Consider the following 25,399-nt stretch of genomic DNA (forward strand, 5'->3'; position numbering starts at 1 on the left):
TGTTTTTTTTTTTTATTTCATTACAGTTCCATCAGATGCAGTAAGGTTGGTATTCCCTACGTGACTGTTTTTCAGCTTAAATTTTTGCAATTTGCTTGAAGAGCATTTCTCTGTCCTTTTTTTAAAATATTTGCTGTGTAATTGGTCAGTTTTTTAGAGAGCTTTAATGTTATTTACAGGTGCAGTAAATTTTGTTCTTGGTCCAGTGAACAAACCGATCTTCGGTAGCCATCCCTTGTGGAAAAGTGAATTACAATTATTTGAAAAATAAGTTGTAGTGTTTAAAGGTCTCCGGATTTTTTAGTATTGTAGCTTTCAACTGTATCGCACAGTCATATGAATTAGTCACGTGACGGCTAATGATAGAGAACCGCGGGAAGTTCTTAACCCCCATCTCTATTGAGGGTTGAATGCTGGCATCTGATAGGGATGGCCTTAATTTGAGTTTTCTTTTAATGTCCACCGTCTCCTGGTCAAGGATCTTGATCCCCTTCCAGTCGATCTCGTGGTTAGCGTTAGACTGGTGTTCCCTGATTGTGGATTGTTTAATTTGTTGTTTCTGAGACCTTTTGAGCCACTAGAATTTATTTTTCAAATTTCAATTCTAAGGTCAAGAATAAGCATTCATGGAATTTTGAATCACAACAGACTTGTCAAGACTTTGAGCTAATTATACATAAATGATAATTTCAGTCACAATAGTAAAATTCTGACAATGCTTACAGTAGGACGGTACAATATGAGCAAAACAGTGAACTGAGAAACAAAATCAAAATCCTTTAGTTGACCTTTGATAATATATGTACATTTTAAAGGACAGTAATGATAAAGATCTGAGTGATGGATAATAAAGTACAGTGTACATGTAATGTTTTGTTGCAATCTGTAGCTCATTTGATGAAGAAGAGACTTTAGACTTGCCGTCATTCCTAGAGGTCATGGGAAGACAGAACCAATCCCAAACAGGGCAGCAAGCTGTTGGTAAGTTAGCTCTATCAACTTCTCATTGCGTTGTTTAAGAAAATTCTTTAAGAACAGTTTTTGCATCAGATTTCATTTTTCTGGGCTTTATATGATTTGCCTGCTAGTAATACTTGGAAGGAGATTCGATGCAGTTACCAATCACGCTTGATATACAGTAAAAACCTGTGACTAAGAACCTGGTTTTTAAGAACCTTTAGGCCTTTGGCAGCACAGGAGAATTTCAACTTTTTTAAACGTTCCAAAATAGTGGAAATTGGTTAGAACTGTTATATAAACAGGGGCGGATTTAAGGGTGAGCCGAGGGGGCCGCGGCCACCCCTTTTTCTTTGAAATTTTGTATCATTTTTACAGAATTCTCAGAAAAAATAAAAAAGTATCTGTATAGCTGATAAAAAAGACAAGACCGCAGATTCCATTGAAGAAGCAATCTATTTTTCGGCATGTATACTTTAAAATTGCTCTGAGTTGCAGATACCAATACCCTTTTTCCATTCACCATTGACGATGTGAACCTTTTTATCTTTTCAGGGTTGCTTCCAAAACGAATACCGTCGATCAGGTAGGGAGATCTAATTACATCGTGTTAATAGTTTCGGTTGTGAAGTGAAACAAGCCTGCAGTGTATTCTAGTGTAATCTTATCGTATTTAGCAAAGTCAGTCAGGAATGTGTTTAGTGCTGTGTGTGCGAAGTAGGTCAGCAAAGAATAGTAAAATCAGGTTATAATTAATAATTTAGAATCTGACAGAAAGACTGACTGGATGACTGATTGATTGATTGATTGAATAATCAATTGATTGAGTCAGTTTTAGCCCCCCCCCCCCCCCCCCCCCTCCATTTATCTGATTGTCTGACTGACAGCAAACAATCGTTTTCCGGTATGTTGTTCAGCTTTCTTACCCACTGATTGGCATAGGTCCTTAGAGTTTGACTAAAGGCTCCTTGAAACTCGCGTTTATAAAAGAAAATTAGTGCTATTCCTTCGCTCAGTGTCACCCTTATAAGAACGGGAAATTGAAAGAAACCTGAGATGGAAATGAAAAATAAATAAAATAAGGCGAGCTAAAAGGATAGCAAACGAAACGTCGAGGAAAAATACCGCTTGAGAGAGGAGCAGATTTTTTGTAGCTTTATTGAGTTTAACACCAACAAAAACCAGTGTAGTGTGCTTCCATTCGCTAAATTAATCAAACTTTACTGTGTCTTTGATTGTGTTTACGTGCTGACATTTCAAGGACTTACCAAATGTAATTTTTTTGCTTTTCAATGGTTAATTCTTGCAGTAAAATCGAAAAGGATGACAAGTCGGCCGGAGAGGAGAGTGACATCAGTGACGATGACACAGGTAAGCGGAGATTTCCGATTGGCTCAGCCGGAAAGTATTGAAACGGTCTGACCAATCAGGTTCTACTAGCATGTTGTGGATTCAGCCAATTAGGAATCAGGATCCTTGCAACATACCACATTGATGTAACCTTTTACGAAAGCCAGGCTGTCAATTATAAACTCGTTTAGCTGGTAGTTTGTTTGATTCGCGATGAACAAGGATTAAGGATGAATCTGCTCTGCGATGAAATGGCATGCTACACAAAACATTTAAACGTTGACTCTTTTGCCAGGTTCAGAACGCTTTTATCACAACAAGAACCAGATCTTCTTCAACAAAAGCTGTTGCTATGGTCCCCTTTTGGACCCGGACAAGGTGTCACAGTTGCCTGAGGCTACCCCTCCTGGGAAGGTCAGTAGTGTTATACGCACAGGACTGGAGATGGTCGCAAAGGCGGCTTTCGATCCTGAAAAGGTGATAGACCTAATGCAGGAAGGATGCGGAGTACGAGTCGTGGTTAAACACAAGGGCAAGATTCTAAAGAAGGTAAGAGAACCCACAGCTTTCGTGGTAGTCGTTGGATAGGGAACGGGGAAGACGGAAAATCGTGTGAGAGAGAACACGAAGAGATTCATCACGGGCAAACGTGAGAAATTTGCAAAAGTTATGCCTAGTTCTTTAAGAAGTTGTTACTTTCAGTCAGTTTCAAAGTTTCGATGCAGTCAAAAGCCGTTAATACGGACACTTCATTATTACGGACAGTTTGCTTTTTTCCTGGTGAAAGAAAGCCCTTACATTTTCTCTACATTCAGCCCGCTTAATGTGGACAGCCCGTTTTAGGGACACTTTCTTTGGCCTCTTAGTGTCCGTAACAGGGGAGTTTGACTGTATTTAACCTAAAACGAGGGGTGTTGCCGACCGGGATGGACAGGCTGACATAAAGACAGATACGGCTAACATGTGAAATTTGGATTAATTTACGCTCAAGCACATGGGTAGGTAGAATGAGTTATCAGATAAGAAGACAGAGGGACAGATTGATGGGCACACAAATGTTTGGGTAGACAGACAAAATGATCCTGAATTAAGTATACAGATACTCCAGTGGGGGGGGGGCGCTAGCATTTACACGACGAATGGTTCGGGCCATTTCCACTAGAAAGCTTCAGAATAACCTTTTTGGATTCTTCAGCTAATTTGGCTGCACTCTGTAGTGGGTCTTTCTCCTGCTCCGGGAGCAAGATCAAAGGTAATCGTTGGCTGGTCATACACGATAGTTTAACCGTATGGTTTGTGTAAATGATAAGCACCGCAGGATAGCCAAGATGGTAAAAAAGACAGAGATGGTGGGTTGAACAGATAGACAGACAACAAGGCCATCAGGCAGAGTAATTCACTCTGTTAAGAAGTAAGGAGAAGCACTCGACTGCTTCTTGTTTTTCCCCCTACACTTCTTTCGTGCTCTGGCCACTTCTTTTGTGCTTTACAACAAGACAGAGAAGAGTCAAGGCTTCTTTATTTGTTTTAAGATAAAGAATCCGTTAAATTCCCGACGCATTCCTTTCTAATTTTCAAAACAAACTTTAGCTCCGTTTTTTATACTCTCACAAAGAACGCTTTTTCAACCAATCAGAGTGCTCGTTATATCTGAACTTAATTAAGAAGACATCGGTGGCTAATCTAGATCTTTAAGTAAGTTGGGTCCTCGCTCATGTGGTCCCTAAAATACGAGGAGAGAGGCCGGCCTCGACACCATTTTTCTTGGCCCTGCGGGCCTCGGTTTGCTCTAAAAAAGAGGTGGAGGCGCGGGCGCGGGCCTACCCTACCCGAGATCGGCCATTAGAAATCCTCTCATTTGAATGCTTTTATCAACAGGCGATCTCGCGGGTGGACTCGCGGCCAAAGCTAGAGCGTTACTTAAAGAGGTTTTGCCGTCGTCTCATCTGTTGTGAGTATTTCTTGAGTCTGAAGCCTGTTCCGACGCCATGCCCTGATCAGTGCCAGGCAGATGGTAAGTAAGGGAATGGGTTCATCATTTCATTACCTCAGTCGACCCTTGTACCATTCATGAAAGTGCTGCTATGTCTGCCTGTAGAGTGTGTGGTTGTAATCCGGCATATTTGGTCTTTATTTTAATGGTAAGAGCGTTTTTTTTCCATCGGGAAGTTCTACTTTGCGAGACATTTTTTAACCAATGGTGCAACTCGCCTAACACGTTGTGGTGGGGTTTTGTTGACGTTGGATTCAAGAAGGAAGTTTTAGGCCCGCAGTGAAGATAAAATAAATAAAACAAAAAGAAGCCATTCAAACTCTGTTTTCACGGAATATCTGTCGACATCTGAATGTGAGTACATTGAGTTAACGGGTTACCGTACAACAACGATAAAGCCAAAAAAATTCCGGGCCAAACGCGGAATCAAAATAAAAAGGAATTGTTTCAGTATTTTGACACTCTATAGCACTTTCAGCTGTGATTTAAGAACGAAGTCGTATTCCAGTAGTGAGAAGTAAAAGAAAAGAAAGAAAGAAACCTTTAAAGCTAATCGTTCACGGAATATGTGTCCAAATCTGAACCTGATTACAGTTAGTCCGCAAACGCTATTCCAATCGCAATATTTCAATAGTATATCGTTAAGGCACTTTGCCGGATACCCATAATTTGACGACTGTAAATCTACTCAAAAAAGACTACAAGACACATACCGCTCTATACTGTTCACGTCTGCCTTGTAAACAGTGTGTTACACATTTCTTTTGTGGGTAGATTTTCCGTTCCCTTGCTTCAAATTTTTTATGTATGTAGCTCTTATTGGCAGACCCTTCGCCTTCGATCCGATGTGAAGTGAACTGTTTTAAAAACTTTATGATTTTAAAAATCAAATTGATTTTTGTTTCGATTTTGCCGTTTTCAGCATTCTTTTTGTAAAAAAAATTGTCATATTCCTTTCACAAAAAAGAGCATTCAAATTCGTATTTTGTAGTTAAACTATGATAACAGCTGACGACAGTGAAAACGATTCCTTTTTATGGGCGTTTTACATGTTGGTACATTACATTCTTTGTCTTTCGCTACCAAAAACCTACGTTAAGTGATAGAATGAAACGTTTAAAGGACAGCTTAAATATGCTCTGGTTAATTTTCCTCTCTCTATTTTAACTTGCAAGCATTCCAACAAATTCTTTTTACTGGCAATTTAGTCTGATAAAAAAAATGGCAGAGAAAGGACAAACGAATTAATTCTCGACTTTTATGTTTTCCTTGACGTCGCCTTTATCGGGCTGTGTAAGTTTTCTGATGCACTTGAAAAAAATCTCCCACTATTTGAGTAAGTTATCTTGAAGGAGAATGTAAATCTAAGTTTTAAGTCTATGACTGAAGCCCATAAATTTGACCAGTAAGAAGTCCTTTTTTCACATTTTACTGTATAAGACTAAAGAGTGTCAGAGAATAAGAGCGCTTTCGTATTACTAATTTTTTTTATTTACGTTGGAAACCAATTGTGAAGATTAGGCTTAAGTTTAATTAAAAAGTATAAACGAATTAGAATAACAAAAAGGAAAACTGCTGTTTCCGGGTACCCGTTAAACTCATGAAGGAAAGTTGTGGTTAATAATTTATAACGCCCTTGTGGTAATCAGATCGTCAACTTTGAATTTAGCTAGATCTTTGGCGTTTCATTTGAGAGTTAGATTAGATTACTATCGGAATGTTGATGTAAATTGAGATGGAGAGCGCCTAATTATCCCCCGTGTCTTGACGGCCATGCAACAATGTGCTTTGAGTACGAAGAACTGAGAATCGTTTTGTCTGCGCCTTATCTTTAACAATATCGTAACTGTAGTTTCAACTTCGTTGGTGACCGAAAGGATTGATTTATTTTGTGTTTCAGATCAAGGAAACTTACAAGGTCCCAAAGGGTTAAAAGCTAAGAGATCTCGCGAATACTTTGAAGTCAAGCATCTCGGAGTTGAGAAAAAGAAACGTGGCCGGAAGCGAAAGTCAGACTACTTACTTCCGGTCGATCCAAACAGTGTTGTTACGAGGGCTCTCGGAGACAGCGGATTACCCATTGGGGCGCCTTTTAGTGTGGTTCAGGGACAGACCACCTTTTCTACGGCAACCGCCATTGCTCCTGTTCAGAATGGTTCCATTGTCACTCAAACCCCAGGGATTCCCCAAGTGACTCCGCAGGGAGCCACCCCTGGGGTTTCAATTACGAGTGTTAGTGCAGGAGCTCCGGCATTCCAGACGTCTGGCAATGTGACAGTGCCTCGTTCAGCTACCGCAGTAAAAGGCATCCCGGTGATTGCTCCTCAGGGAAAAGTTCCCATGGCCCATCCCCAGCGTTCCCCGGTGCCGATTAACGCTTTACCAGGAGGAAAACCAGTCACCAAGGAGGTAGAGTATCTGGGTCAATTTAGGTTTCTGGGAAACTGCCCACCTACCCCTCCCCTAAGTCAACGTTAACACTTACTGCTCACTTAGGGCAAAATGTTGGGTTACAGGAGGGGTAGGTGGGCCGTTTCCCAGAAAATGTCTCTGATATCTTTTGTAAACAATAGATGTTTCACCAATTTCTACCTACAAATAATAGGAGACATTTGACTGACAGAAAAATTTTGAAACCTAATTAATCCGAGTATCTATCACAATTAAATTAGTAGAACTCTACTTGTATTCTGTTGCGGTTCTCTCACTGTTATTTTTTTATTATTGGCTCAAGTAAGAAGAGGAATCCAGGTTTTATGCCAATAAAAACTTCGTAAAAAAAAGTTCGTGAGCATACTTTTAGAGCTGTTAGTGCACTCTAGGATCAGAGGAGCAAAACAGCAAATACTCGCAGCTAAAATGTTGCAAGATCTATCAACAATACAATCGGCACGTTAGGGTGAGAGACTTAATTTCACGATGTCAATTTTTTTTATTTTTAGGGAGTGCAGTCACATAACCCAGGAAGCGCGCCAAACGTTCCTTTGACGGACGGCTCTAGTCGCATTGTGACCAATGTGTCTAGCCAAAGGTTTGCTACAAACGCTACCAGCTTAGGTACCACAATCACATTCGGCCGGGCTCCTCCTAACGTCACCATATCAAATTGTGTCCCACCTCCGTTGACCAAGATAGCCACCGAGGGCAGCAGCAGTCATGTGACCACCACCACTAACGTGACGGTGGAACCGCATAGTCAGCTTGCGATTCATGCTGTGTCCGCAGTGCAAACGGCCAGCAGTGTTTCAGTGCCGGCGCCTTTCTCCTCCGCTTCTTTACACGTTCCTCCAGTTTCAAGGCCTTCGTTTAGTACCGCCACCGCAGGGCAGTTGCCAGTTGGGACTGGATACAAGCCTGCGACGAGCCCCCCGGTTTTTCCCCGACAGGTGTTGAGTACGAACCCTGGCGGTGTGATCCGCCATCCTGGAGTCCATCCGAATCCCCCAGGGAATGCCTCTCCAATACAAGTAAAGCCAAGCAGTGGAACCACTCCTCCTCCTCCCCCGCTAGTTCCCAATGCTCGCGTAACCCCTCAGGGAGTTCGGCCGCAGGGAATGTACGTACCTGCTCAAAGCAGCAGCAGTAGCTCCATTTCACAGCCGCGTCCAGTATTACATTCCCATCAATCTCCTTACAGTCCCATAGCTGCCAGGAGTGGAGCAGTTAATCATCACCCTCAAGGGACTGCCCCTCCCCTTCTAAGTAACTCCTCTGGGGTCACTAGTGCAACCCCTCAAGCTGGCATGGTCGCAAGGGGAGTAGCGCAGCCTGGAGCCCCTCCCGTTTCACAAAGGCCCATCATGCCGAATTATCATGGCGTTCCCCGTTCGAGGAACCCTCCTCAAAACGCCCCTCCGAACATGAGGTTCTCAAGTGTCAGGGCCCCCCTAGGGGGTGGATTTGCGAGGCACCCTCTACCCATGCGTCCTCAGGGGAATGCTGTAGGACCACAACAGCAGGTGAGATTGTCATTTTCGTAGAGACAAAAAAAACACTAGGTATGTTAATTCCATGAAGATGACGGAAATAAACGAATTTCAGTCAAACCCCGTTAATACCGACACTAAGGGGGCCATAGAAAGCTTCCGTATTAACAGGGTGTCCGTATTAAGCGGATTGAATTTAAGAATAATGTAAGGGCTTTCTTTCCCCACGTAAAAAGCCAACTGCCCGTAATAATAAGGTATCCGTATTAAGCGGGTGTACGTAAAGCGGGGTTTGACTGTAGTCGGTAGGGATTTAGCGTCCGAAGGATTTTGGAACCTTCTGCTTCTTTAGAGACCTGAGGGCTAAGTTGCTGGAATGCCGATTAGTGCGAACCCGGGACTATTAAAGTTTTAATTTGGTTTTCCTTTATATTCAAAAGCATTTTCTCAGTTGATTTTCTCTTTTCTGTTTAGAGCATCAAATCATGAAGTTGTAGATCCGCAAAAAGAATTAAAACAAATTAAAATCTAAACTTACTTTTAAGCTTTCATAGCTGAATTTAAATTTCGCACTTACCCTGGGTTATCTTGACCCAGCTTTGAACAACTCGGTCCTGGTTGAAGTTGTGATTATTGATATTATTTTCAGAGCTTCAAATTGCGCTTTAACGTGCCTACGGTGTCGGGAACAGTACACCAGCGGAATATGGGGTCTAATCCACCTGTAAGTTTCGTGGACGCGAAATTGGTGACGAAATCTCGTATCGGTCCAACACCGATACAGCCCAAGTCTTCTATAGAGCATCTGGAAGCTCTGACGAATGCCACCAACCAAGAAGTGAAGATAAACGACGAACCAAAGATAAAGGAAGAGGAAACGAAAGTGGACGAAGAAGAGGAAGAAAAGGGAGAAAACGAAGAGAAGTCTGCATCACCTCCGAAAAGGAATCTGTGGTGGTTGAAAAAGAAGCGGAGAAAGCGGCCACGACTGACCTATATTAAAACGAAGTATCGTCGCAAAGATGACGAAGGCGCTCCGAGTACTTCCGAAGTAACTCCGATGGACATGGATATGGAGGATGATCCTGAACTTGAAGTGGATGATGGTCCCTCTCAGTCGTCCTTAGGAGACAGGCCTAAAAGAGGACGACCTCCTAAGGGCGTTGCGTTCCGATTCAAGACTGAAAACTTCTCGAATAGTGATCCCGACTGGGACGAGTCAGAAGAAAGAAGGCGAGTTAAACCTGTGGTCAAGAAAAGAAAAGGAAGAGTCAAGAAAGGTATATGATTGAAATTTAATTGCTTGATAACAACCTGGATGATTTGCGAGCAGTGGAAAGTGGGCTAAGCAGCCTTCATAAGTATTTTCCAATAGACTGCCATATCGGGAGCATGTGAACACTTGCTTTTTCTATGTCATGGTGAGCTCCACTTTTCTGGTTAAACTGCTGAACTGATTTAATAACTAGTAATTCTCACTTGGAACCCTAAAAGAAAGATATCAAATGATTCTAACGAAGGGAAACAAAGTATTGTCGGTTTTGGACATTTTTCGATAACGCAGGAGTTTAACCTGAAAAAGTTGGCCCGAATTTTCAAGTTGCAATCCGTTGCAAATTCGAAAACAATTCTCCATGGTATGTACTCATATGTTCAAAACTTTGCAGTGAAATCACTGTCCTGCAGATCGTGGTTCCGCTTGAGTTTTGAGCATTCTGACATTTTGACGTCATTTCTATGGTCGACAAGAGTGGTGGACGCGTGACTGACCGGACGCTTCAGTTAGCGCTCCGCGTTCTCGCGTATGTGTGTTTGTGGGTAGGTTAGTTTAGATCTTTTCTTTTTTTTCATTGACTAATTGGAGACAAAGTTAAGGCGATATGAAAAGAAAACGATGATGTAAAGAGACAACTGAATAATCTGAAGAAATGCATCATTAGTCTCTTGTCATAACTGTGTTGTCATTTATTATTAGTATTCCGTTAGTTTATCAGTAGTCTATAGTCATTGATGTCAATTTTAGTTTCTTCAGTTCTCTTGTTACTTTTAGTTTTATTTAGTTGTATTTATTTCCTGTGAACATAACCCCCCTAGATTAGCTTAGCATGTATGTATGCATGCATCTATGTACGGAAAATGGTTGTCGAATTGTTAAGTCGGCATTGATTGCTTGTTAATGCTCGATTCCTTCTTCCCTAGATTCTACTGAAGTGACGTCACCGAAACTGAAGTCTCCAGGCTTGGCTGGACCATCACAAATCCCAGGCCTCTCTGGTGCCGTGGTGAAGGAGGCTGGAACCAGTCCCCCATCACATTTGGCTCGTTCACCCCCATTTTCACCTCGGAGTTTTCAACGTGCACATACTTATCACGGAACAGGCATCCCTGGCGATAAACGTGTTATTTCTCCTAAGGGCTCTGTGTCTAAAATGGTGCGCATGAGTTCTGGATCAGATCCCAGAGGTATAGTTCTCTTTTAGCATTTAGCTTTTTGAATTATACGCTGTTATTAAATGCCCGTCGAATACCAACCCATTTTATCATGTTTTAGTATTACGTTAATTTGCGCAATATCAAGTAATAAATATTATTAACAGTCGAACTGATCTTTATTGCTGCTATTCGCCACTTAAGAAAGAATCCTTAAATGAGAATGTCCGAGACCAGGTTTTATGAGCCCGCGAGACCACCACCGCCAAAACCTTTGTTTTCACTAAAACCGCTGGACGCCACAACCTGCTTGAGGTCATTGTTATCTAAGGTCTTCCCTTAAGAAACGAGAGGGAAACTGGACCGGGTTAACGTTCGCAAAGACTTCTGGGACTGTCACGGGGGACAGGGAAAAAAACAAATTGGCCAATAGCTGACCGGCGCCTTCCCCAGTAACCATCCCAGAAACAATTCGGGTGTTCCAGTCTCTTTCTCGTTTCTAAACTGGAGAATTTTTGTACATATCGAGAGAGAAAGCATTGCAAAAGAACCGAATTGACTGTACAAAGTTTAAAAAAGCTGGTTCGGTTTGGTAGCAGAAGCAAGTTTGAGTTCCTTACCTGCATTGTTTTCGGAAGTATCGGCCATCGTCGAATTGGTCGATTAACTGTTGCCTAGTCCCTGTACGGCTTCTTCCCAGGCCTTCTCGGTCAGTGGTCAAAAACTTGCTCGGACCGCGTGACCCGAAACTCATCGGCGGCGCGCAATAATGAGGCATAGGGAGTAGGTAAGATTAACCACAGAATTGCCCCCTGGGTGGCAAAGCGCTTATGACCAAAACATTTTAATTTTGCTGATCAAAAGCATGGTCACCTACATGGGAGTAAACTTAACTAAATTCAAACAATCTGTTTCTTTGTAGGTCATCACTCTCTCTCTGCATCACGATACTCGCCTTACTCCTCCTCCCCTTCGCCACGCGCACCCTACTCTCCCTCGGGTCATCGGTCCATGCACCCAAAGCCACTCTGCGTTGATGTCGGCACCAACACGTCACTTCCGGGCTGCGTGAACGGCAGGTCACCTGACCTTCCCGCCAACCCCGTTACGTGGTCAGTGGAACAGGTGGTGAGATACGTGCGCTCAACAGACTGTATAAATTATGCGAATATATTTTTAGATCAGGTAATTATTTATGAAGATTCATGTTTTTATGTTGATTTATACCCTAAAGGACCGTAAATCACTTAAGCATTCACTGCAGTACTGTATGCAGTACGCTGAAATAAAAACTAAATGAAGTTACCCAGGAGGCTCCTCAGCTACTTTTTTGAAGAGATTTGTCCATACAAATAATTCAAATTGAAGCAGACCAGCTTGCTACTGACTTGCGTGAATAATTCGAAGAGTTTAACTTGGGACACCGAAGAACTACTTCTTCAGAGATATATTAGGTTGAAAGGAGTGCGCATGTGGAGTAGGTGTGAAGCGGGGATCCATCTTTTATTGGAGGAGTCTGGGGGCCTCCCCAAGAAAAATTTAATTTTTATTCTGGCGTCCTTCCTGCAAAGTGCATTTTGATCGACCAAGGACAAGAGTTTTAGCCATGAAATTGGCAACTTTATTTAGTCATGTTTGCTTTGTTTTCATCGAACGATGTGGTGAGAAAAAATACGAAAAATTTATTACTCTCTTTAAAGTTTTCTATAATAAGCCGGCGATTTTCGTTTGTCCCTTTCCGAGACCCCTTTTAGCTCTTTGACACTCCTTTAGCTCACTGATATGGCACTTGTTCTTTCACAGGAAATTGACGGAAAAGCACTTATGCTTTTGTCACGTGACTCTCTTATGCAGTTTACGCGCATGAAGCTGGGACCGACTCTTAAGATGTGCAGTTACATAGCTCAACTGAAACTTCGAGCCCGATGACACGCACGCAATAAATTTCGTGTGAAATATGACTAAAATGGACAGTGGAGTGTAGTGTCTTCAGGACGGATATTTTAGACACAGAGGACTTTGTGGATAGAAGAGGGAGTGATCATACCTAAAGCCTAAGAGGCGCAGTGTGATTATTCAAATTCATTTCCCTCTATGGCAAATCTAAATGCAGGAAAAATCCCAACACGCACATCATAAAATATGAGTGTGAAACAAGTATTACCATGTGACCGTACTGCTTAAGGGATTCTTTTTTATTAAGTGGTCACACCAAATGATTTGCTTCACAAACTGAACTGACGGATTTAATAGAACGACACTTGACCAGTGAACATCTTCGCCTCCTTTGGAAACATTGTGGGATCATAGAGAGGTACTGTAAAAGCAAGGTCCTTTATGTTTGAAGACGTAAGGGGCTTCAGTAGAGTAGATACTACAAACCGAACGATGGACGAGTAAATTGAAAAGAAAAAACATGTCCTGTTTTGTTTTAGCAGAAGTTCACTCTAAAAACTACGTTCTTTCTTCTTGATGGCATAGTTCCTTCCCCTCCGTGAGCATAAAGAGCCATAAAAGCAGCAAGAAAACTCTTTATGGCGCCCGTTTAAAAATTATAATGCCCGTCATTCGTAAGAATAATTCCTCGATTGCTCTACCATCACCTTGCATGAATAAACTGACAGGGGAGCCCCGAAAGTGATTCCAAGATGGCCGCTCTGCAGGTTACGCCGAAAAGCTTGTTCAATTTTCAGAAGAACTGTGAATGAAGACAATTGGCGGTCAAGATAACAAAATAAGAATCAAATAGGAATAAATATACAAATAAACATAGAAGAATCCCGACGTTCAAAGGAAAAAAGGGTACCATGACGAAGACCAGTAGGTTTCCTTTGGGTTGCCATTTGTCATTACGTTTCCTTTCCATAACTCTGTTATATTCTGTTTTATCCGAAATTGACATGCAACGTTACTGTTTATGTTAACTACACTGAAGAGTGATAATTTTTGTTTAGTTTACAGCTTTTTTGAGACAGGTTGTTGGAAAAAGTGCACGCGACAATCCCGAATGGTATTGTGGGTGGTTTGTGGTTCACTGTTCTTCAAAGAAATTTGAATGAATGGCACGAGGGGCCATGGAAATGTGTTTGCGAGTGCTAAAGGAGAGCAACAAAAGTAGGTTCGACGGCTGCAATGTGAGGAACAGTATATTGATCATATCCCATATTATCTTTCGGGATTGTCGCGTGCAAATTTTTCCGACAAGCTTTCTCGAAATAGCTGTATTCTTTAATTGGTCTTTCTCGGACAAATCTTGTCGGACAATATACAATGAAGGAAGTTAATACAATTATAGGAATTATTATCAAGGCGTGCTGTGCGCCAATCATACTTGTAAGTGTATTCATTCATACGTTAGATAACATTTTGATACTTCCGAAATATTAGAGAGTATAAATTGTATTTTAAATAAAAGTAATTTTTGTGACTTTGTAAATGAGTGTTCTCGAAAACGATCAAAGAAACGAATGAGATACAAAAAGTCGGAAGAAGAGCCCGGGGAAAGGGTGGGCCTTTTCTCCATTTTTCCTGAAACCCTACCTTATTTCAGATCAAAATACCCCTATGCATCTGTCTCTAAGCCACCCTATTTCAGTCTTGAACAGCTATTCTCAGGAGAGGAGACAAATGATGAAAAAAACAAGAGCAAATCCTACTCTCTCAGACAGCACAAAGCCCTACCTTGTTTCACAAAAGGGAAAAATCTATAACCAATTTCTTACGTTTTGCCTGTCAAAAGTAGGTAGAAAATATAGCTTGTATAAATTAAGGAGTACCCCCCCTCCCCCGCCCCCAGGCCCTTTAAGGTCTATGAGCCCGCGATAACACAAGGTGCAACATTCGTTTAATTAAAACGTTTCCCCTCTCGTTCGACAAATGTGCAATACCCCGGGTGCCAAAGGTCTTTTTTTTCCTACTTCCTGATGGAAATAAGACAATGAGGGGCGACGCGCCGTGGAAAAAACTGAGGGCACGGTTTATCTCATGCTAGATATCAAGAAATTTTGGGAACTGACCTCTCCAGAGCTCTGGAGTCGGGGTAGGTTTGGTAGGAGTGGGCCCCCAAGGAAAAAACCTGCATAATTATTTAACTCCACAAAGTGGGAGATTTGGCGACATAAAAATTGATTAGACTCACGAAGCAGTCTAAGCATGTTAGCAAATCAGCTGAAGAAACTAAAAAGACCGAATTATGGCGCGAACTATTTACAGTATTGAGCCGACCGTACAAAGAGGGTATGTCCAGCAGTTTCAAAGATTCAAATCATCATATATGAGGTACTTACCACAAAAGAAAGATGGCGGACGGTGAGTTAGCATATGATCGCTTTCTCTTCCAATAGAAACTCATATGGCCTCTAAAACTTGCTATTATGTTTCCTAGCCTCACAGAATTACGAAATTGCGTCCAGTTTCGTTGGCTTCACGAATAGTTCCTATTTGAAGTGCTGCATTAAGGTTTCTTTGATTTTTCTTGCTAATTTCAGGTCAGCCGGAACAATCTTTAGAGGAAGTGTTAAGATCTATCAAACACGTGATACTGGTTCTATCTGGCAAAGGGGGAGTTGGTAAAAGCACTGTGACTACCCAGATTGCATGGACTCTTTACCATCATGGGAGAAAGGTTTTTGTTTTTGTTATTGTTGTTGGAAAAGTAGTAACATGAACAAGGATAACCAAGCTTGTCTGCAAGCCATGTCTCAAATAATTTGCCTGATATTACTGATAAGATGAGTAAAAACTTGCAAGAAGAGCAGTTCAGGTGGAAAAGAGAACAAGAAAATACTGTGGAACCCTCCAAGTTAAATTTTTCCTTTGGTGGCCATTTGGCGACCAATTCTTTAGGTTTAGTCGCCAAAGGATTTTTCTAGCCGCCAAAATATACATCAATGAATTAAGTTTTAATAATTGGTTAATAATTAATTTGGATTTAAGAATGGTGTTGTTCAGCCAAAACAATCTTTGTAAATGCCATTTACCGTATTCACAAGTGTATACGGTAACTTATAATCCATGTCGAGTAACATCCATGTTGTTTCCTCAAGTATCAGTTTTCTCTGGTCGCCAACTTGGCAAGTATTTACTGAATCAAGTCACCAGTAGCAAAATTTTAGTCGCCATGGTGCCTAAAGTGGTTGGAGCTTGGAGGGTTGCTGTGCTGGGTCCTTTGACCTGGCTATCTGTGACCTCTTATTCCCTAGTACCCAGGTGGGATACTCCTTAGAACACCCACTCACAAGTTTGTCTGACTGGTTGGGTCCGGTTTTTGATGGCTTCAGGTCTAGAATGGAGTTTTCATATCTGAGATGTTTCCTATAACAGGGTATGATAAAGTTCTAGAACAGGTTACTTAAAATAAGTTAGCATGTTTCTTCAAATAAGAAGTTATTTTGAACCTAAAACCTCTCACATAAGGGATCCATTTTTTGTAGGGCTTAGTGGTATATATCCACTCTGTAAATAGTTACCAGAGTTCCCTTTCTCCGGTTGATCCCTATCTGTCTGATACTTAATCTGACCATTTTGATGGCCCACCCATCGGCAGTACAAATTACCCAGTCGACACAAAGAGTTCAAAAAATTCTCCCATTCAGTCATCTTGGATAGGTAGAGATATTCTTGCTGGCAAGTAACTTTGTTAGCTTGCTTACCTAATGGGCAAGGGCTTATGCAAGTCGTCTTGTAAATACATGTAAATCATTTACTAGGACAAGCAAGCAGTGATCCCAGGCGAGCAAGATGTGATAGCTGCTTGCCCAAAGAACATGGTCAAAATATACCAATTTTGTTAAATTCCTGGTTCAATTCATAAAGCCTTTTTTGCTTTAATTATCTTTCAGGTTGGTATTTTGGATGTTGATTTATGTGGACCAAGCATTCCAAGAATGATGAATGTAGAGGAGAAAGATGTACACCAGTGTTCTGCTGGGTGAGCGATAAATAACTTACCAGCAATTTTGTAGTGAAAAAAATGAAATACAAACCTAGCCTTGGTGAACGAAAACTAGAAAAATTGATGGTGGATCTTGGAATCATTTCATCCAGTCTTGCAATCTCTAAGGAGCATTAAATTGTGATGAGTTAGGCAAGTTTGTTTCATGTTTGTGTTAACTGTTCTAAGTTGTAAGATTTTCAAACAATTATTTGGCCAGTTTTTTTAATTAAACCATTTGCTACCTGTAAAATTAATAATAATGTGCTAATCACCAGCCTGAGCTTAATATTCATCACCTAGCCTGTACCAGGCTCTTGGTCAGTGCAGAGAACCAAAAAAGCAGGCAAGCAGCGAAATAGCAAGGCAGTGAAAAATTGTCTCCTTGCAAATGTGAGCTGATAAAATTGTAAGTAGAAAATGCTGAAGATGTAATTGACCATATTTTCTTTAATTCGGTTGCATCATAAATGTCATTTGCCCTTAATTTCTTCTAAATTCATTTCAGATGGGTTCCAGTTTATACAGACAAGGATCAACGACTGGCTGTCATGTCAATAGGATTTTTATTAAATAGCAGAGATGATTGTGTAGTGTGGAGGGGGCCAAAGAAAAATGGTATAAATTTGTGTTCTTATTAACTTTCTTTGACCCATATTTCAACCTGTTTTTACTCTATGTGCAAGCTTAAAATGGAAAATTCTCTTTGTTTTTAAAACTCCGCAAATGTTTTTTTATAGCATCGTTATTATAACTTCTATTTTGGGCTTTCGGTTCTCATCTTTTTTGCATTTCTTATTAATTTTTCTGGGCTTTTACTTGGCTTAATTCATGTAGGAAGCACCAGAGGGTAGCAAGTTAGATCAATTTTCTCTTTTACCAGTTAAAGCAACATGATTTTCTTCATGCACTGTCGACCCTGGCCTGCTTACAGGAATCACTCCCATTTGGGCATGGTTCAAAAGATCTTTTTATCCTTCATGAATCATACAGACTGTCCATGTAGAAGTGTAATAAATGTTAAAAATAAACCAGCGATAATAATGATCATGAGGGTCCAATTAGTTAATTATTTTTATTATCCTTTTACTGTTTAGCAATGATCAAGCAGTTTTTATCAGATGTGTGTTGGGGTGAGCTGGATTACTTAATTATTGATACACCTCCAGGTAAGATTTTTTTAACAATAATTAACTTACAGTGTAAAGGAAAATATGTGTTGCAAATCAAATAATAACTACCTACATGTGACAACTGCCAAAATTAATGTAGCTTTAGTCACATGAATGAAAGAACTGAGACCAAACTTCTTGCAGCGTACATGTATTTTATTTTTTCTTGTTACATGTAATTGTTACTATGCCAATTTAATTGTTTATACTACTAGATGAGAAATTTCTGCAATTTGATTGGTTTAGAGCAGTGGTATTTCAGCTTAATTTGAAATACCCACATGTGAAAATTACAGACCTTTTGCGGGTAGTAGTATAAACAAATAATAGCATGATTTGTACGTGATATTTGGCATAAATACCACTCGTGATATTTCAAAATTGTCTCAAATTTCACTCGCCTAACGGCTCATGAAATTACGTATAACAATTTTGAAATATCACTCGTGGTATTTGTGCCAAATATCATTACAAATCATGCTATTACCTATACATATAGCAGTGCTAGATACAGACCTTGAGATAAGGGGGGAGGGGTGGTCATCCCAACCCTTAGATAAAGGGGGGGGGAGCTATCCCCCCCAAACATTTTTTCGGCCCTTCCAGCCTCACTTTGGTCTGAAAATAAGGGGGGGGGCCTCGGGGCCCCTCCCCTGGATCTGCCACTGCATAGAGCCATGTTTGTTGCTGGACCTTTTTTAATGTTTTTAACTCCAGGCACATCTGATGAACACATAACAGTCGTGGAAAATCTTAGGAATTACAGCCCAGATGGAGCCATTCTTGTCACTACTCCTCAGGTATAAGCCAGCTCTTTCTGTAGTTTTTATTTCAGTCTAGTTAAATTAACCAACCTGTAACCATGAACAGATTGATAGTTTACAATCATTTGCAGCAAGCATTGATTAAACTGCACATCTGTGTAGCAACACAGTAGTACATAACAAATAAACACAATGCTAAAAAGATATTTTGACTTGACATGGTAACACAAGTACTGGTAATACAGTAGTGTCAGTCATGGCCCACAAATAAAGATAGAAACAAATTAAATATTAATATATATAAACAAGTAAGAATCTCAACTGGATGGAGGCAAGCCAGTTGGCTATTTACCAGCTCTGATCACACAGTTGAACCCAGGACTCTAAAGTACAAGTCCAGCTAGGGCTAGGATAGGGCTTGAACTGAGGGCCTTCAGATTACAAGTCGAGTACTCTCACTTTACGTAAGTTTATAATTTATGAAAGTTTGCATGTAACACTGATGTCTTGACCATTGTTGTATATTTAATTTTTCCTTTTCTCTTGTTGATGGCATTGTGAATTTTTATATTAATTTGTATTTTTTTGTGGCTGTAATTTGTGGTGTTTTTTATAAAGTAATTTGTTAACTTTTTGCCATGTTTTTGTTTTGTATTGTGTGGTTCCAGAAAATATCCATACCCCCCCGACGGATGGTTCTTCCGATTAGACCCCCCCACCCTCTCGGAATTTCCGTTCCAGATGGGTCATGTATAACCCCCCCACCCCCCAGGAATTTCCTATTTTCCTTTTCATGGTCTTAATTTGCCATATTTAGAGATAATCGACCGTGTACCGCTTAAAATTAACTGCTCTCATCTTAAGACACATTTTTTTTTATAATCTTTGACCTATTTGTAATCTTTTACTAGACAATATGTATTTCTTACGTAGGTAGAGCACGCTTGATAGACTATGAGCGGTCTCTCTTTTTCAATTAGTCCTTCCAGCGAAACGCGCGAGGCAGAACAGAGATTAATAAATTTTTGTCATCTCAAGAAAACATTTAAAACATAACTTTAAATTTGAATTATTCATTGAAATAAAACTATGTGAACATTTTCAAATTTCAAAACGAATCTACCTACAGACAAAGTTAGACAAAGTTGATGTCTGGTACTGTAATTAAGTTTCACTATGTACACGCCTTGTCTAAGACAGTTTCGTCTCAAATGCAACATTTACAGCATAACTTCAAAGTTAACTATTGATTTAACATTAAACTATGTGAAGAAATTCAAATTTTAAAACGGATCTACTAGAAAACTAACTTACAACAAAGTGTATCGTTTGTTCGGCCTCGGGTCCTAAAGTCACCACAAAGTCGATCTCTCGATGTTTGTAATTAAGTTTAACTTTGAATGAATTACACTTGCAGTTAAACAAATCTCAGGAATTACAAAAAAACCTGTTTGGGTTATAAAAGAACAAAATATGCAGACATTCATTTTGCGTCCCATATTTGCATCGATTCATGTTCAGAAATGAACATCAGTGAAACATGATCTATTTCGTTTCCTAGCACGTGCTCGAAAGTCTTCTCCACAAAGAAGGAACAGATCGTTATTATTTTCGGGCAAAAGTTGATTTGGCGAAAGGTCTGTTGGACAAAAAGCTTGCCTTTAACGGTACTCTATTAGAAGTCAATAATAAAATACAGCAAAGGTCTCATTTGGGTCGTCACGCAACGCTTTGTCGCGACGAGCTCACTGAATGTCAACAGAAATTTGCATAAAGTTGTTTACACAAAGCGCGAGAAAATATATCGCCGAGTTAGATGACGTTTGTTCTCGATTAGCGTAAGTTTTTGTCAGACTATCTGCAGTCGAGGCCACAATCTAGATACATGTTCGACATAAAGAAATTATTATTAATCGATGCGCTAGAATTTATTCCCGGAGAAGTAACCTGTTGAGAATTGCGATCGATTTGCCCGAAGGACGATATTTATTTAAAGACTTCGTCAATGTCAAACGTTGGACGGACCGACCGTTAGCTGTTTAGAATCAACCGTTAGATTGAAGAGCAATCCGTTAGAGCGTTAGAACAAATCGTTAGAGCGTGTGGACAAATCGTTAGAGCGGAGATGATAGCGAACTCCCAGCAAAGAAGACGATCGACATTTGAGACAAACATCTTGAAGTTTTTTTTTTCTCGAAAGGGTATCTACTTCTAATTTTTGTCGTGCGACAAATCAAAATAATCCACATATACTTAAGTATGTCTCGTATGATCGATCGCGTCTTTTACAACCCTGTGGAAAATTATTCTCGTGGGCACCCCCTGTACCCCTCGGAAAATTCTACCCTTTAGCCCCCCCACCCCCTAGGAATTTCCATTAACCATCCGTGGGGGGGGTATGGATATTTTCTGGAACCACACATTCACTATTTAAGAGTGAAAAATTAATAAAAGCTATTAAATTACAAAAAAAATCCATTACTCCAACTGCTTAGCTATGTTGCCTCGTTGTATAGTCATTTTTAAAAAAATCTTGCTTGGTTTATTGACTTTTCAAATTTGACACTGACGATGTCTTTTGTAAAATAGCATGTAAAATGGCAAAAACAATAATAACAAGCAAAGTTGCTGACTTTTCTGACATTTAGGCTATCTCTGTGGTCCTCATATTGTTCAGTTAAACTTTCAGCTTTTAACTTTAAAAGCAACATGTATGGCAGTTAATATTAAGGTCAATTTTTTTGTGCACAGTTGTTTCCAAGTTATAAAATTCCTTTTTTTCTTATTTGTTTGAGTCTAGATAGAGATACCTTAAAGATCCTTATCATTAAAAATATTGTCATTCTTGATCTCCAGGGTGTTGCCGTGTCTGACGTCAGAAGAGAACTTTCCTTCTGTAAGAAAACAAAAATTCCAGTCTTGGGCGTGGTTGAAAACATGAGTGGATTTGTCTGTCCTCATTGTAGTGTAAGTTGCCCAGGCAGACAATTAGTCGACAAAATCATAATTGAATTCAGTGTAGAGCATGGCAAGAGATGAAGTGCAGTACTGTACATAGATAATATAGTCCCACCTCCTGTAAGCAACCACTCAACATTTAAAGATTTAGTGGTTGCTTATGGGAGGTTGTTGCTTAACACAATAATCAAACAACATGCCTGGGATCTTTTCTGAGTAGGTCCCAACACAACTTCTTTTTGCACGAAAATTAATTGCCTGCACCTTCTTATAGTTTCATGTTTACTGAGAGCTGTTCCCAACTTCATATAATGTTCTGCGTATTGCAGTTAAAGATGAGCAAGCATAGAGATCAGAATATACGTCTATGGATGACCAAATGGTGCAAAATTTAAGATACAATATTGGCCTTATGTTCAAAAATTTCTTATCAATTACCTTAATAAGGACTTTTTGAGAGCGAACCCAATTCTGCTTCTTAAATTTTGTACCATTTGGCATTCCATATGCATCAAGCAGTTGCTTATATGCATTTAAAAACAATGGAATATTATGGAACCTTTTAATTTCCAGAGATACGGATAAATATAGCTGACTTTTTTTATTATTGCAGGAATGTACAAATGTGTTTTCTAAAGGAGGAGGAGAGGCTTTAGCAAAAACTTGTGATGTTCCATTCTTAGGTATAAACGGCACCTTCAAAATATTATAAGAGTGGAGCCTCTATTCTGGGGACACCTTTGGGATTAGGACAAGTGTCCCCTGAATGGAGATGTCCCTTTAATAAAGTTAACTAATGCAAAGATTATATGTAGTGGAGCCTTCATTCAGGGGCCACCCTCAGGACCAGGAGAAGTATCCCCTGAATGGAGATTCCCCCTCAACAGAGGCAACTGCAAAGTGCAACGATGCAAAGCGGAACCTCCATTCAGGGGACACTCTTAGGACTCAAAGAAGTGGCTACGAATATGGCCTAAGCTCAGGTCCCAAAGTCAGCACTGTGTGTGGGTTGAGTTTGTTGTTGGTTCTTATCCTTGCTCTGAGATTTTTCTCCAGGTAATCTTGCTTTCCCTTGTCTTAAAAAACCCAACATTTCCAAATTTTTAATTCAGTCTGGAACACGCTAACCTTTTGAAATGAGTGTTTGAGGTATCCTTAGTATTTTGTGAGTTAAAAAAAAATACACTTACTTATGTTTTCCAGTGCAGATCCATACCGGTTTTACCGTTTTACGAAAATCAGACAGATTTTTCATAATAAATGTATTTTTACTAAAAAACTTTAAACTTTCCAAGTGGTAATCTGGAAAATGGTTTGAACAGTCAGAAAACATCCTGTCCAAATGAGTCAGAAACCTAGGAAAGGGGAATTTGGGGAGTTAAAATGCAAAAAATTTCCAGGGAGAGCATGCCCCAGGCAGACTTCCCTAGAAGTAGGAAATCAGTCACTATTTATTCTAGATCCGCACCTGGTTTTACATGGCAAACTGGCCTTCCTTTACGCTGTCTTAGTGACCCACTGATCACTGTTTTTCTGTTTTATCTTTATCTTTATATTTTAGGCTCCATTCCGCTGGATCCAAGTCTAGCACAGTCATTAGAGGAAGGAAAATCTTTTATGGACCTTTTTCCCAACTCACCAACCCTCACTGCACTAAGTGAAATCACAAACAAACTGTTAGAAATGGATGAGAGTGTGAATGCATAATGAATATCATTAGTGGTAAAAACACTCAAAGCTAATTCAGTTTAAAAAAGTAATGAGCAAAGCTCTAAAATCAAACGCCACAGCACATAAAAACCACCCAACAGCTTTTATTACCTTAACCCTCTGTTAGAACATGCTCTGTGGTTGGGGAACTTGGTAATTTAGCATTGGTGGATCCAGGGGAGGGACCTGGGGGGCCTGCCCCCCTCCCACTTATCTAAGGGTTTGGATGACCCCCCTCCCCCCCCCCTTTTCTCAAAATCTGGATCTGGCACTGTTTAGTGGTTGATATCAAAATAATATTCTCAAACTCATTAATAATAATTTAATAATAATAATAAATTAATAATAATTTGGAAATCAGATGACTCATTTTGTTTGAGAAGTAATATCAAGCATTCAACGCAGTGTCTCATCAGCAGATGAAAGACCTTGAGGATTGTCAAAAATACTCCGCTGGCCATCCTATTTTCAACTCTCTTCTGAGTGTTTCATCTGGTGATGAAGCACTGCGTCTCATGCTTGATATATTATGTCCACTTCTGTTTCTCTCGCCACCATCCACAGACACCATAAATATCTTACTAACCTGGAGGGTGCAAGAGTTGTCATAGGGCAAAACCAGATTGTAACTATCATATTTAATTAAGCCTTTTCCAATTAGGCATGTTGTCATAAAGGGGAGGGGAGATTTTTGAGGGGAAGGGGAAAAGAGAGAGAGAGAGAGAGGAAAGCCGTCTTCCTTTATTGCTTCGCTCTTCTCATTTTCCCCTAGTTAGACCTGTCCCGATTGTGGTCGTATAATGCTGGAACGTTGCTCTCTGGAATGCCAAAATGTTGCTAAAGAATTGCCAAACATCCAAAAAGTTGCCACCTAATTAAATTTCAAAAGTTGCTACCTAAATCATTGATATTTTTCAATGTTAATTCTAATTAAAAGCTTTATTTTCCGTTCTTCACAATAATTGTTAATATCGCTCATTAAGAATAGCTTGAAACTTGTCTTTGAAAGTTTTTGAAGAGTTGTTCGCAAATTTAATATGGGCGAAACCACAGGTTGCCCAATCTCAACATGGGAGCGCTTATTCTTTTTTTCTATAATTGATCGAAATGTGAATTAATTTTTTCCCTTTTAAGCTTACTTTTAGGCTGATAAGTACTCAAGAAATTCGCAAAACGTCAAGTTTACTATGAAATCGTTGACTTTTTCGTATTGATATGTGTTCTAAACCTATATTTTGCTCAAAAATTGCTCAGAAAGGCAAAAGTGGCTCAAGTTTGCTTGAACCGCAAAAAGTTGCGCCCAACGCCGAAAATTGCTCAAAAGTTGCCGAGCACAATCGGGACAGGTCTACCCCCAGAAAGGCCTGATACCCAGGCTAGTCTCTTCCTGGAAACATCCCTAGCTGCAAGGAGTGAGAGCCCAGCCTGCTATGGGTAAAGCCGTCTTCTCCTGTCGTAGGGCGTCACGCTCTGTTTATCGCGTGACGACATAATAGAGACAAAATGTTACGTCACGAACGCACGAAATGATACTGGGTTCTTGAATTTCATTCGTTTCGCGTGCATTTTCCTGACGAGAACACTTGACAAAGAAAACTCGAGGAGTACGTGATTATTGTTATAAACGGAGTCCTGGAAACAGTAAGTACTTTCGTTACAAGTACATTTAACATTTACTGTCGATGCAAACTGCGTTTAGGATATTTCAAAACAGTTACAACAAGCAGAACACCACAGCACACCGTTTTGGACGAGAGAAATTTGCCGGCTTCGTGAAACATTCTATACTTTAACCGATTTAATTTCTCATCCACTGATCATTATCGATGGTATTTCTCTTTTTACGGACTTGATGCAAAAATGCTCAAACAAAGGTTGAAGCGCGACAAACAACATCGCACAACGGTTGTCTACTTGCCGTTTCGAACAATGCTGTCTGTTACGGACCGCGCCCGAAAATTTACGAATATACTCCCTATCAAAACTGGTGGTGTATTTTACAATATATTATATCACGTTCAAAATATTCCCCAGCAAACTGCAGGAGAGATACCATTTGTTCCACGAGTTCCCATTTTTGTTATGCAACAGATCGTTTTATGTTTCCAATCCAATTTTATGGCTATTAGTGTATTTTGTCGAGACCGCAAACCACAAAATTCGTCGCGGCGTTAAGTTGCCCTCTGCTATGTGGAATTTGCCACCGT

General features: G+C 40.1%; 2 protein-coding genes across 2 annotated transcripts in view; both read left to right on the plus strand.

The window, feature by feature from the left end:
- LOC140942288 (uncharacterized) overlaps positions 1–14,092 on the plus strand; it is a 34,705-nt gene extending 20,613 nt beyond the window's left edge. The window contains exons 11-22 of the mRNA XM_073391248.1: positions 27–45; positions 890–981; positions 1,513–1,543; positions 2,267–2,328; positions 2,603–2,856; positions 4,186–4,321; positions 6,201–6,709; positions 7,243–8,259; positions 8,876–9,506; positions 10,426–10,689; positions 11,579–11,841; positions 12,460–14,092. Coding sequence (XP_073247349.1) covers positions 27–45; positions 890–981; positions 1,513–1,543; positions 2,267–2,328; positions 2,603–2,856; positions 4,186–4,321; positions 6,201–6,709; positions 7,243–8,259; positions 8,876–9,506; positions 10,426–10,689; positions 11,579–11,841; positions 12,460–12,585 — 3,404 coding nt within the window. The 3' untranslated portion in view covers positions 12,586–14,092. The remainder of the gene's footprint in view (positions 1–26; positions 46–889; positions 982–1,512; positions 1,544–2,266; positions 2,329–2,602; positions 2,857–4,185; positions 4,322–6,200; positions 6,710–7,242; positions 8,260–8,875; positions 9,507–10,425; positions 10,690–11,578; positions 11,842–12,459) is intronic.
- A 769-nt stretch (positions 14,093–14,861) lies between these two features.
- Positions 14,862–23,412, plus strand: LOC140940663 (cytosolic Fe-S cluster assembly factor NUBP2 homolog). Its single transcript, XM_073389652.1, has 9 exons — positions 14,862–14,964; positions 15,144–15,280; positions 16,497–16,585; positions 17,097–17,206; positions 17,686–17,757; positions 18,478–18,560; positions 21,381–21,491; positions 22,096–22,165; positions 23,044–23,412. The coding sequence occupies exons 1-9, from the start codon at positions 14,955–14,957 to the stop codon at positions 23,187–23,189; spliced, it is 828 nt and encodes a 275-aa protein (XP_073245753.1). The 5' UTR covers positions 14,862–14,954; the 3' UTR covers positions 23,190–23,412.
- The last annotated feature ends 1,987 nt before the right edge of the window (positions 23,413–25,399 follow it).

This window comes from Porites lutea, chromosome 6 (genome assembly GCF_958299795.1).
Source record: "Porites lutea chromosome 6, jaPorLute2.1, whole genome shotgun sequence".
NCBI classification, from domain to species: Eukaryota; Metazoa; Cnidaria; class Anthozoa; order Scleractinia; family Poritidae; genus Porites; species Porites lutea.

Coding starts and splice junctions, on each gene's coding strand:
- LOC140940663 (XM_073389652.1), top strand. Junction 15,281..16,496: donor TTTACCATCATGGGAGAAAG/GTTTTTGTTTTT, acceptor ATTATCTTTCAG/GTTGGTATTTTGGATGTTGA. Junction 16,586..17,096: donor GTACACCAGTGTTCTGCTGG/GTGAGCGATAAA, acceptor AATTCATTTCAG/ATGGGTTCCAGTTTATACAG.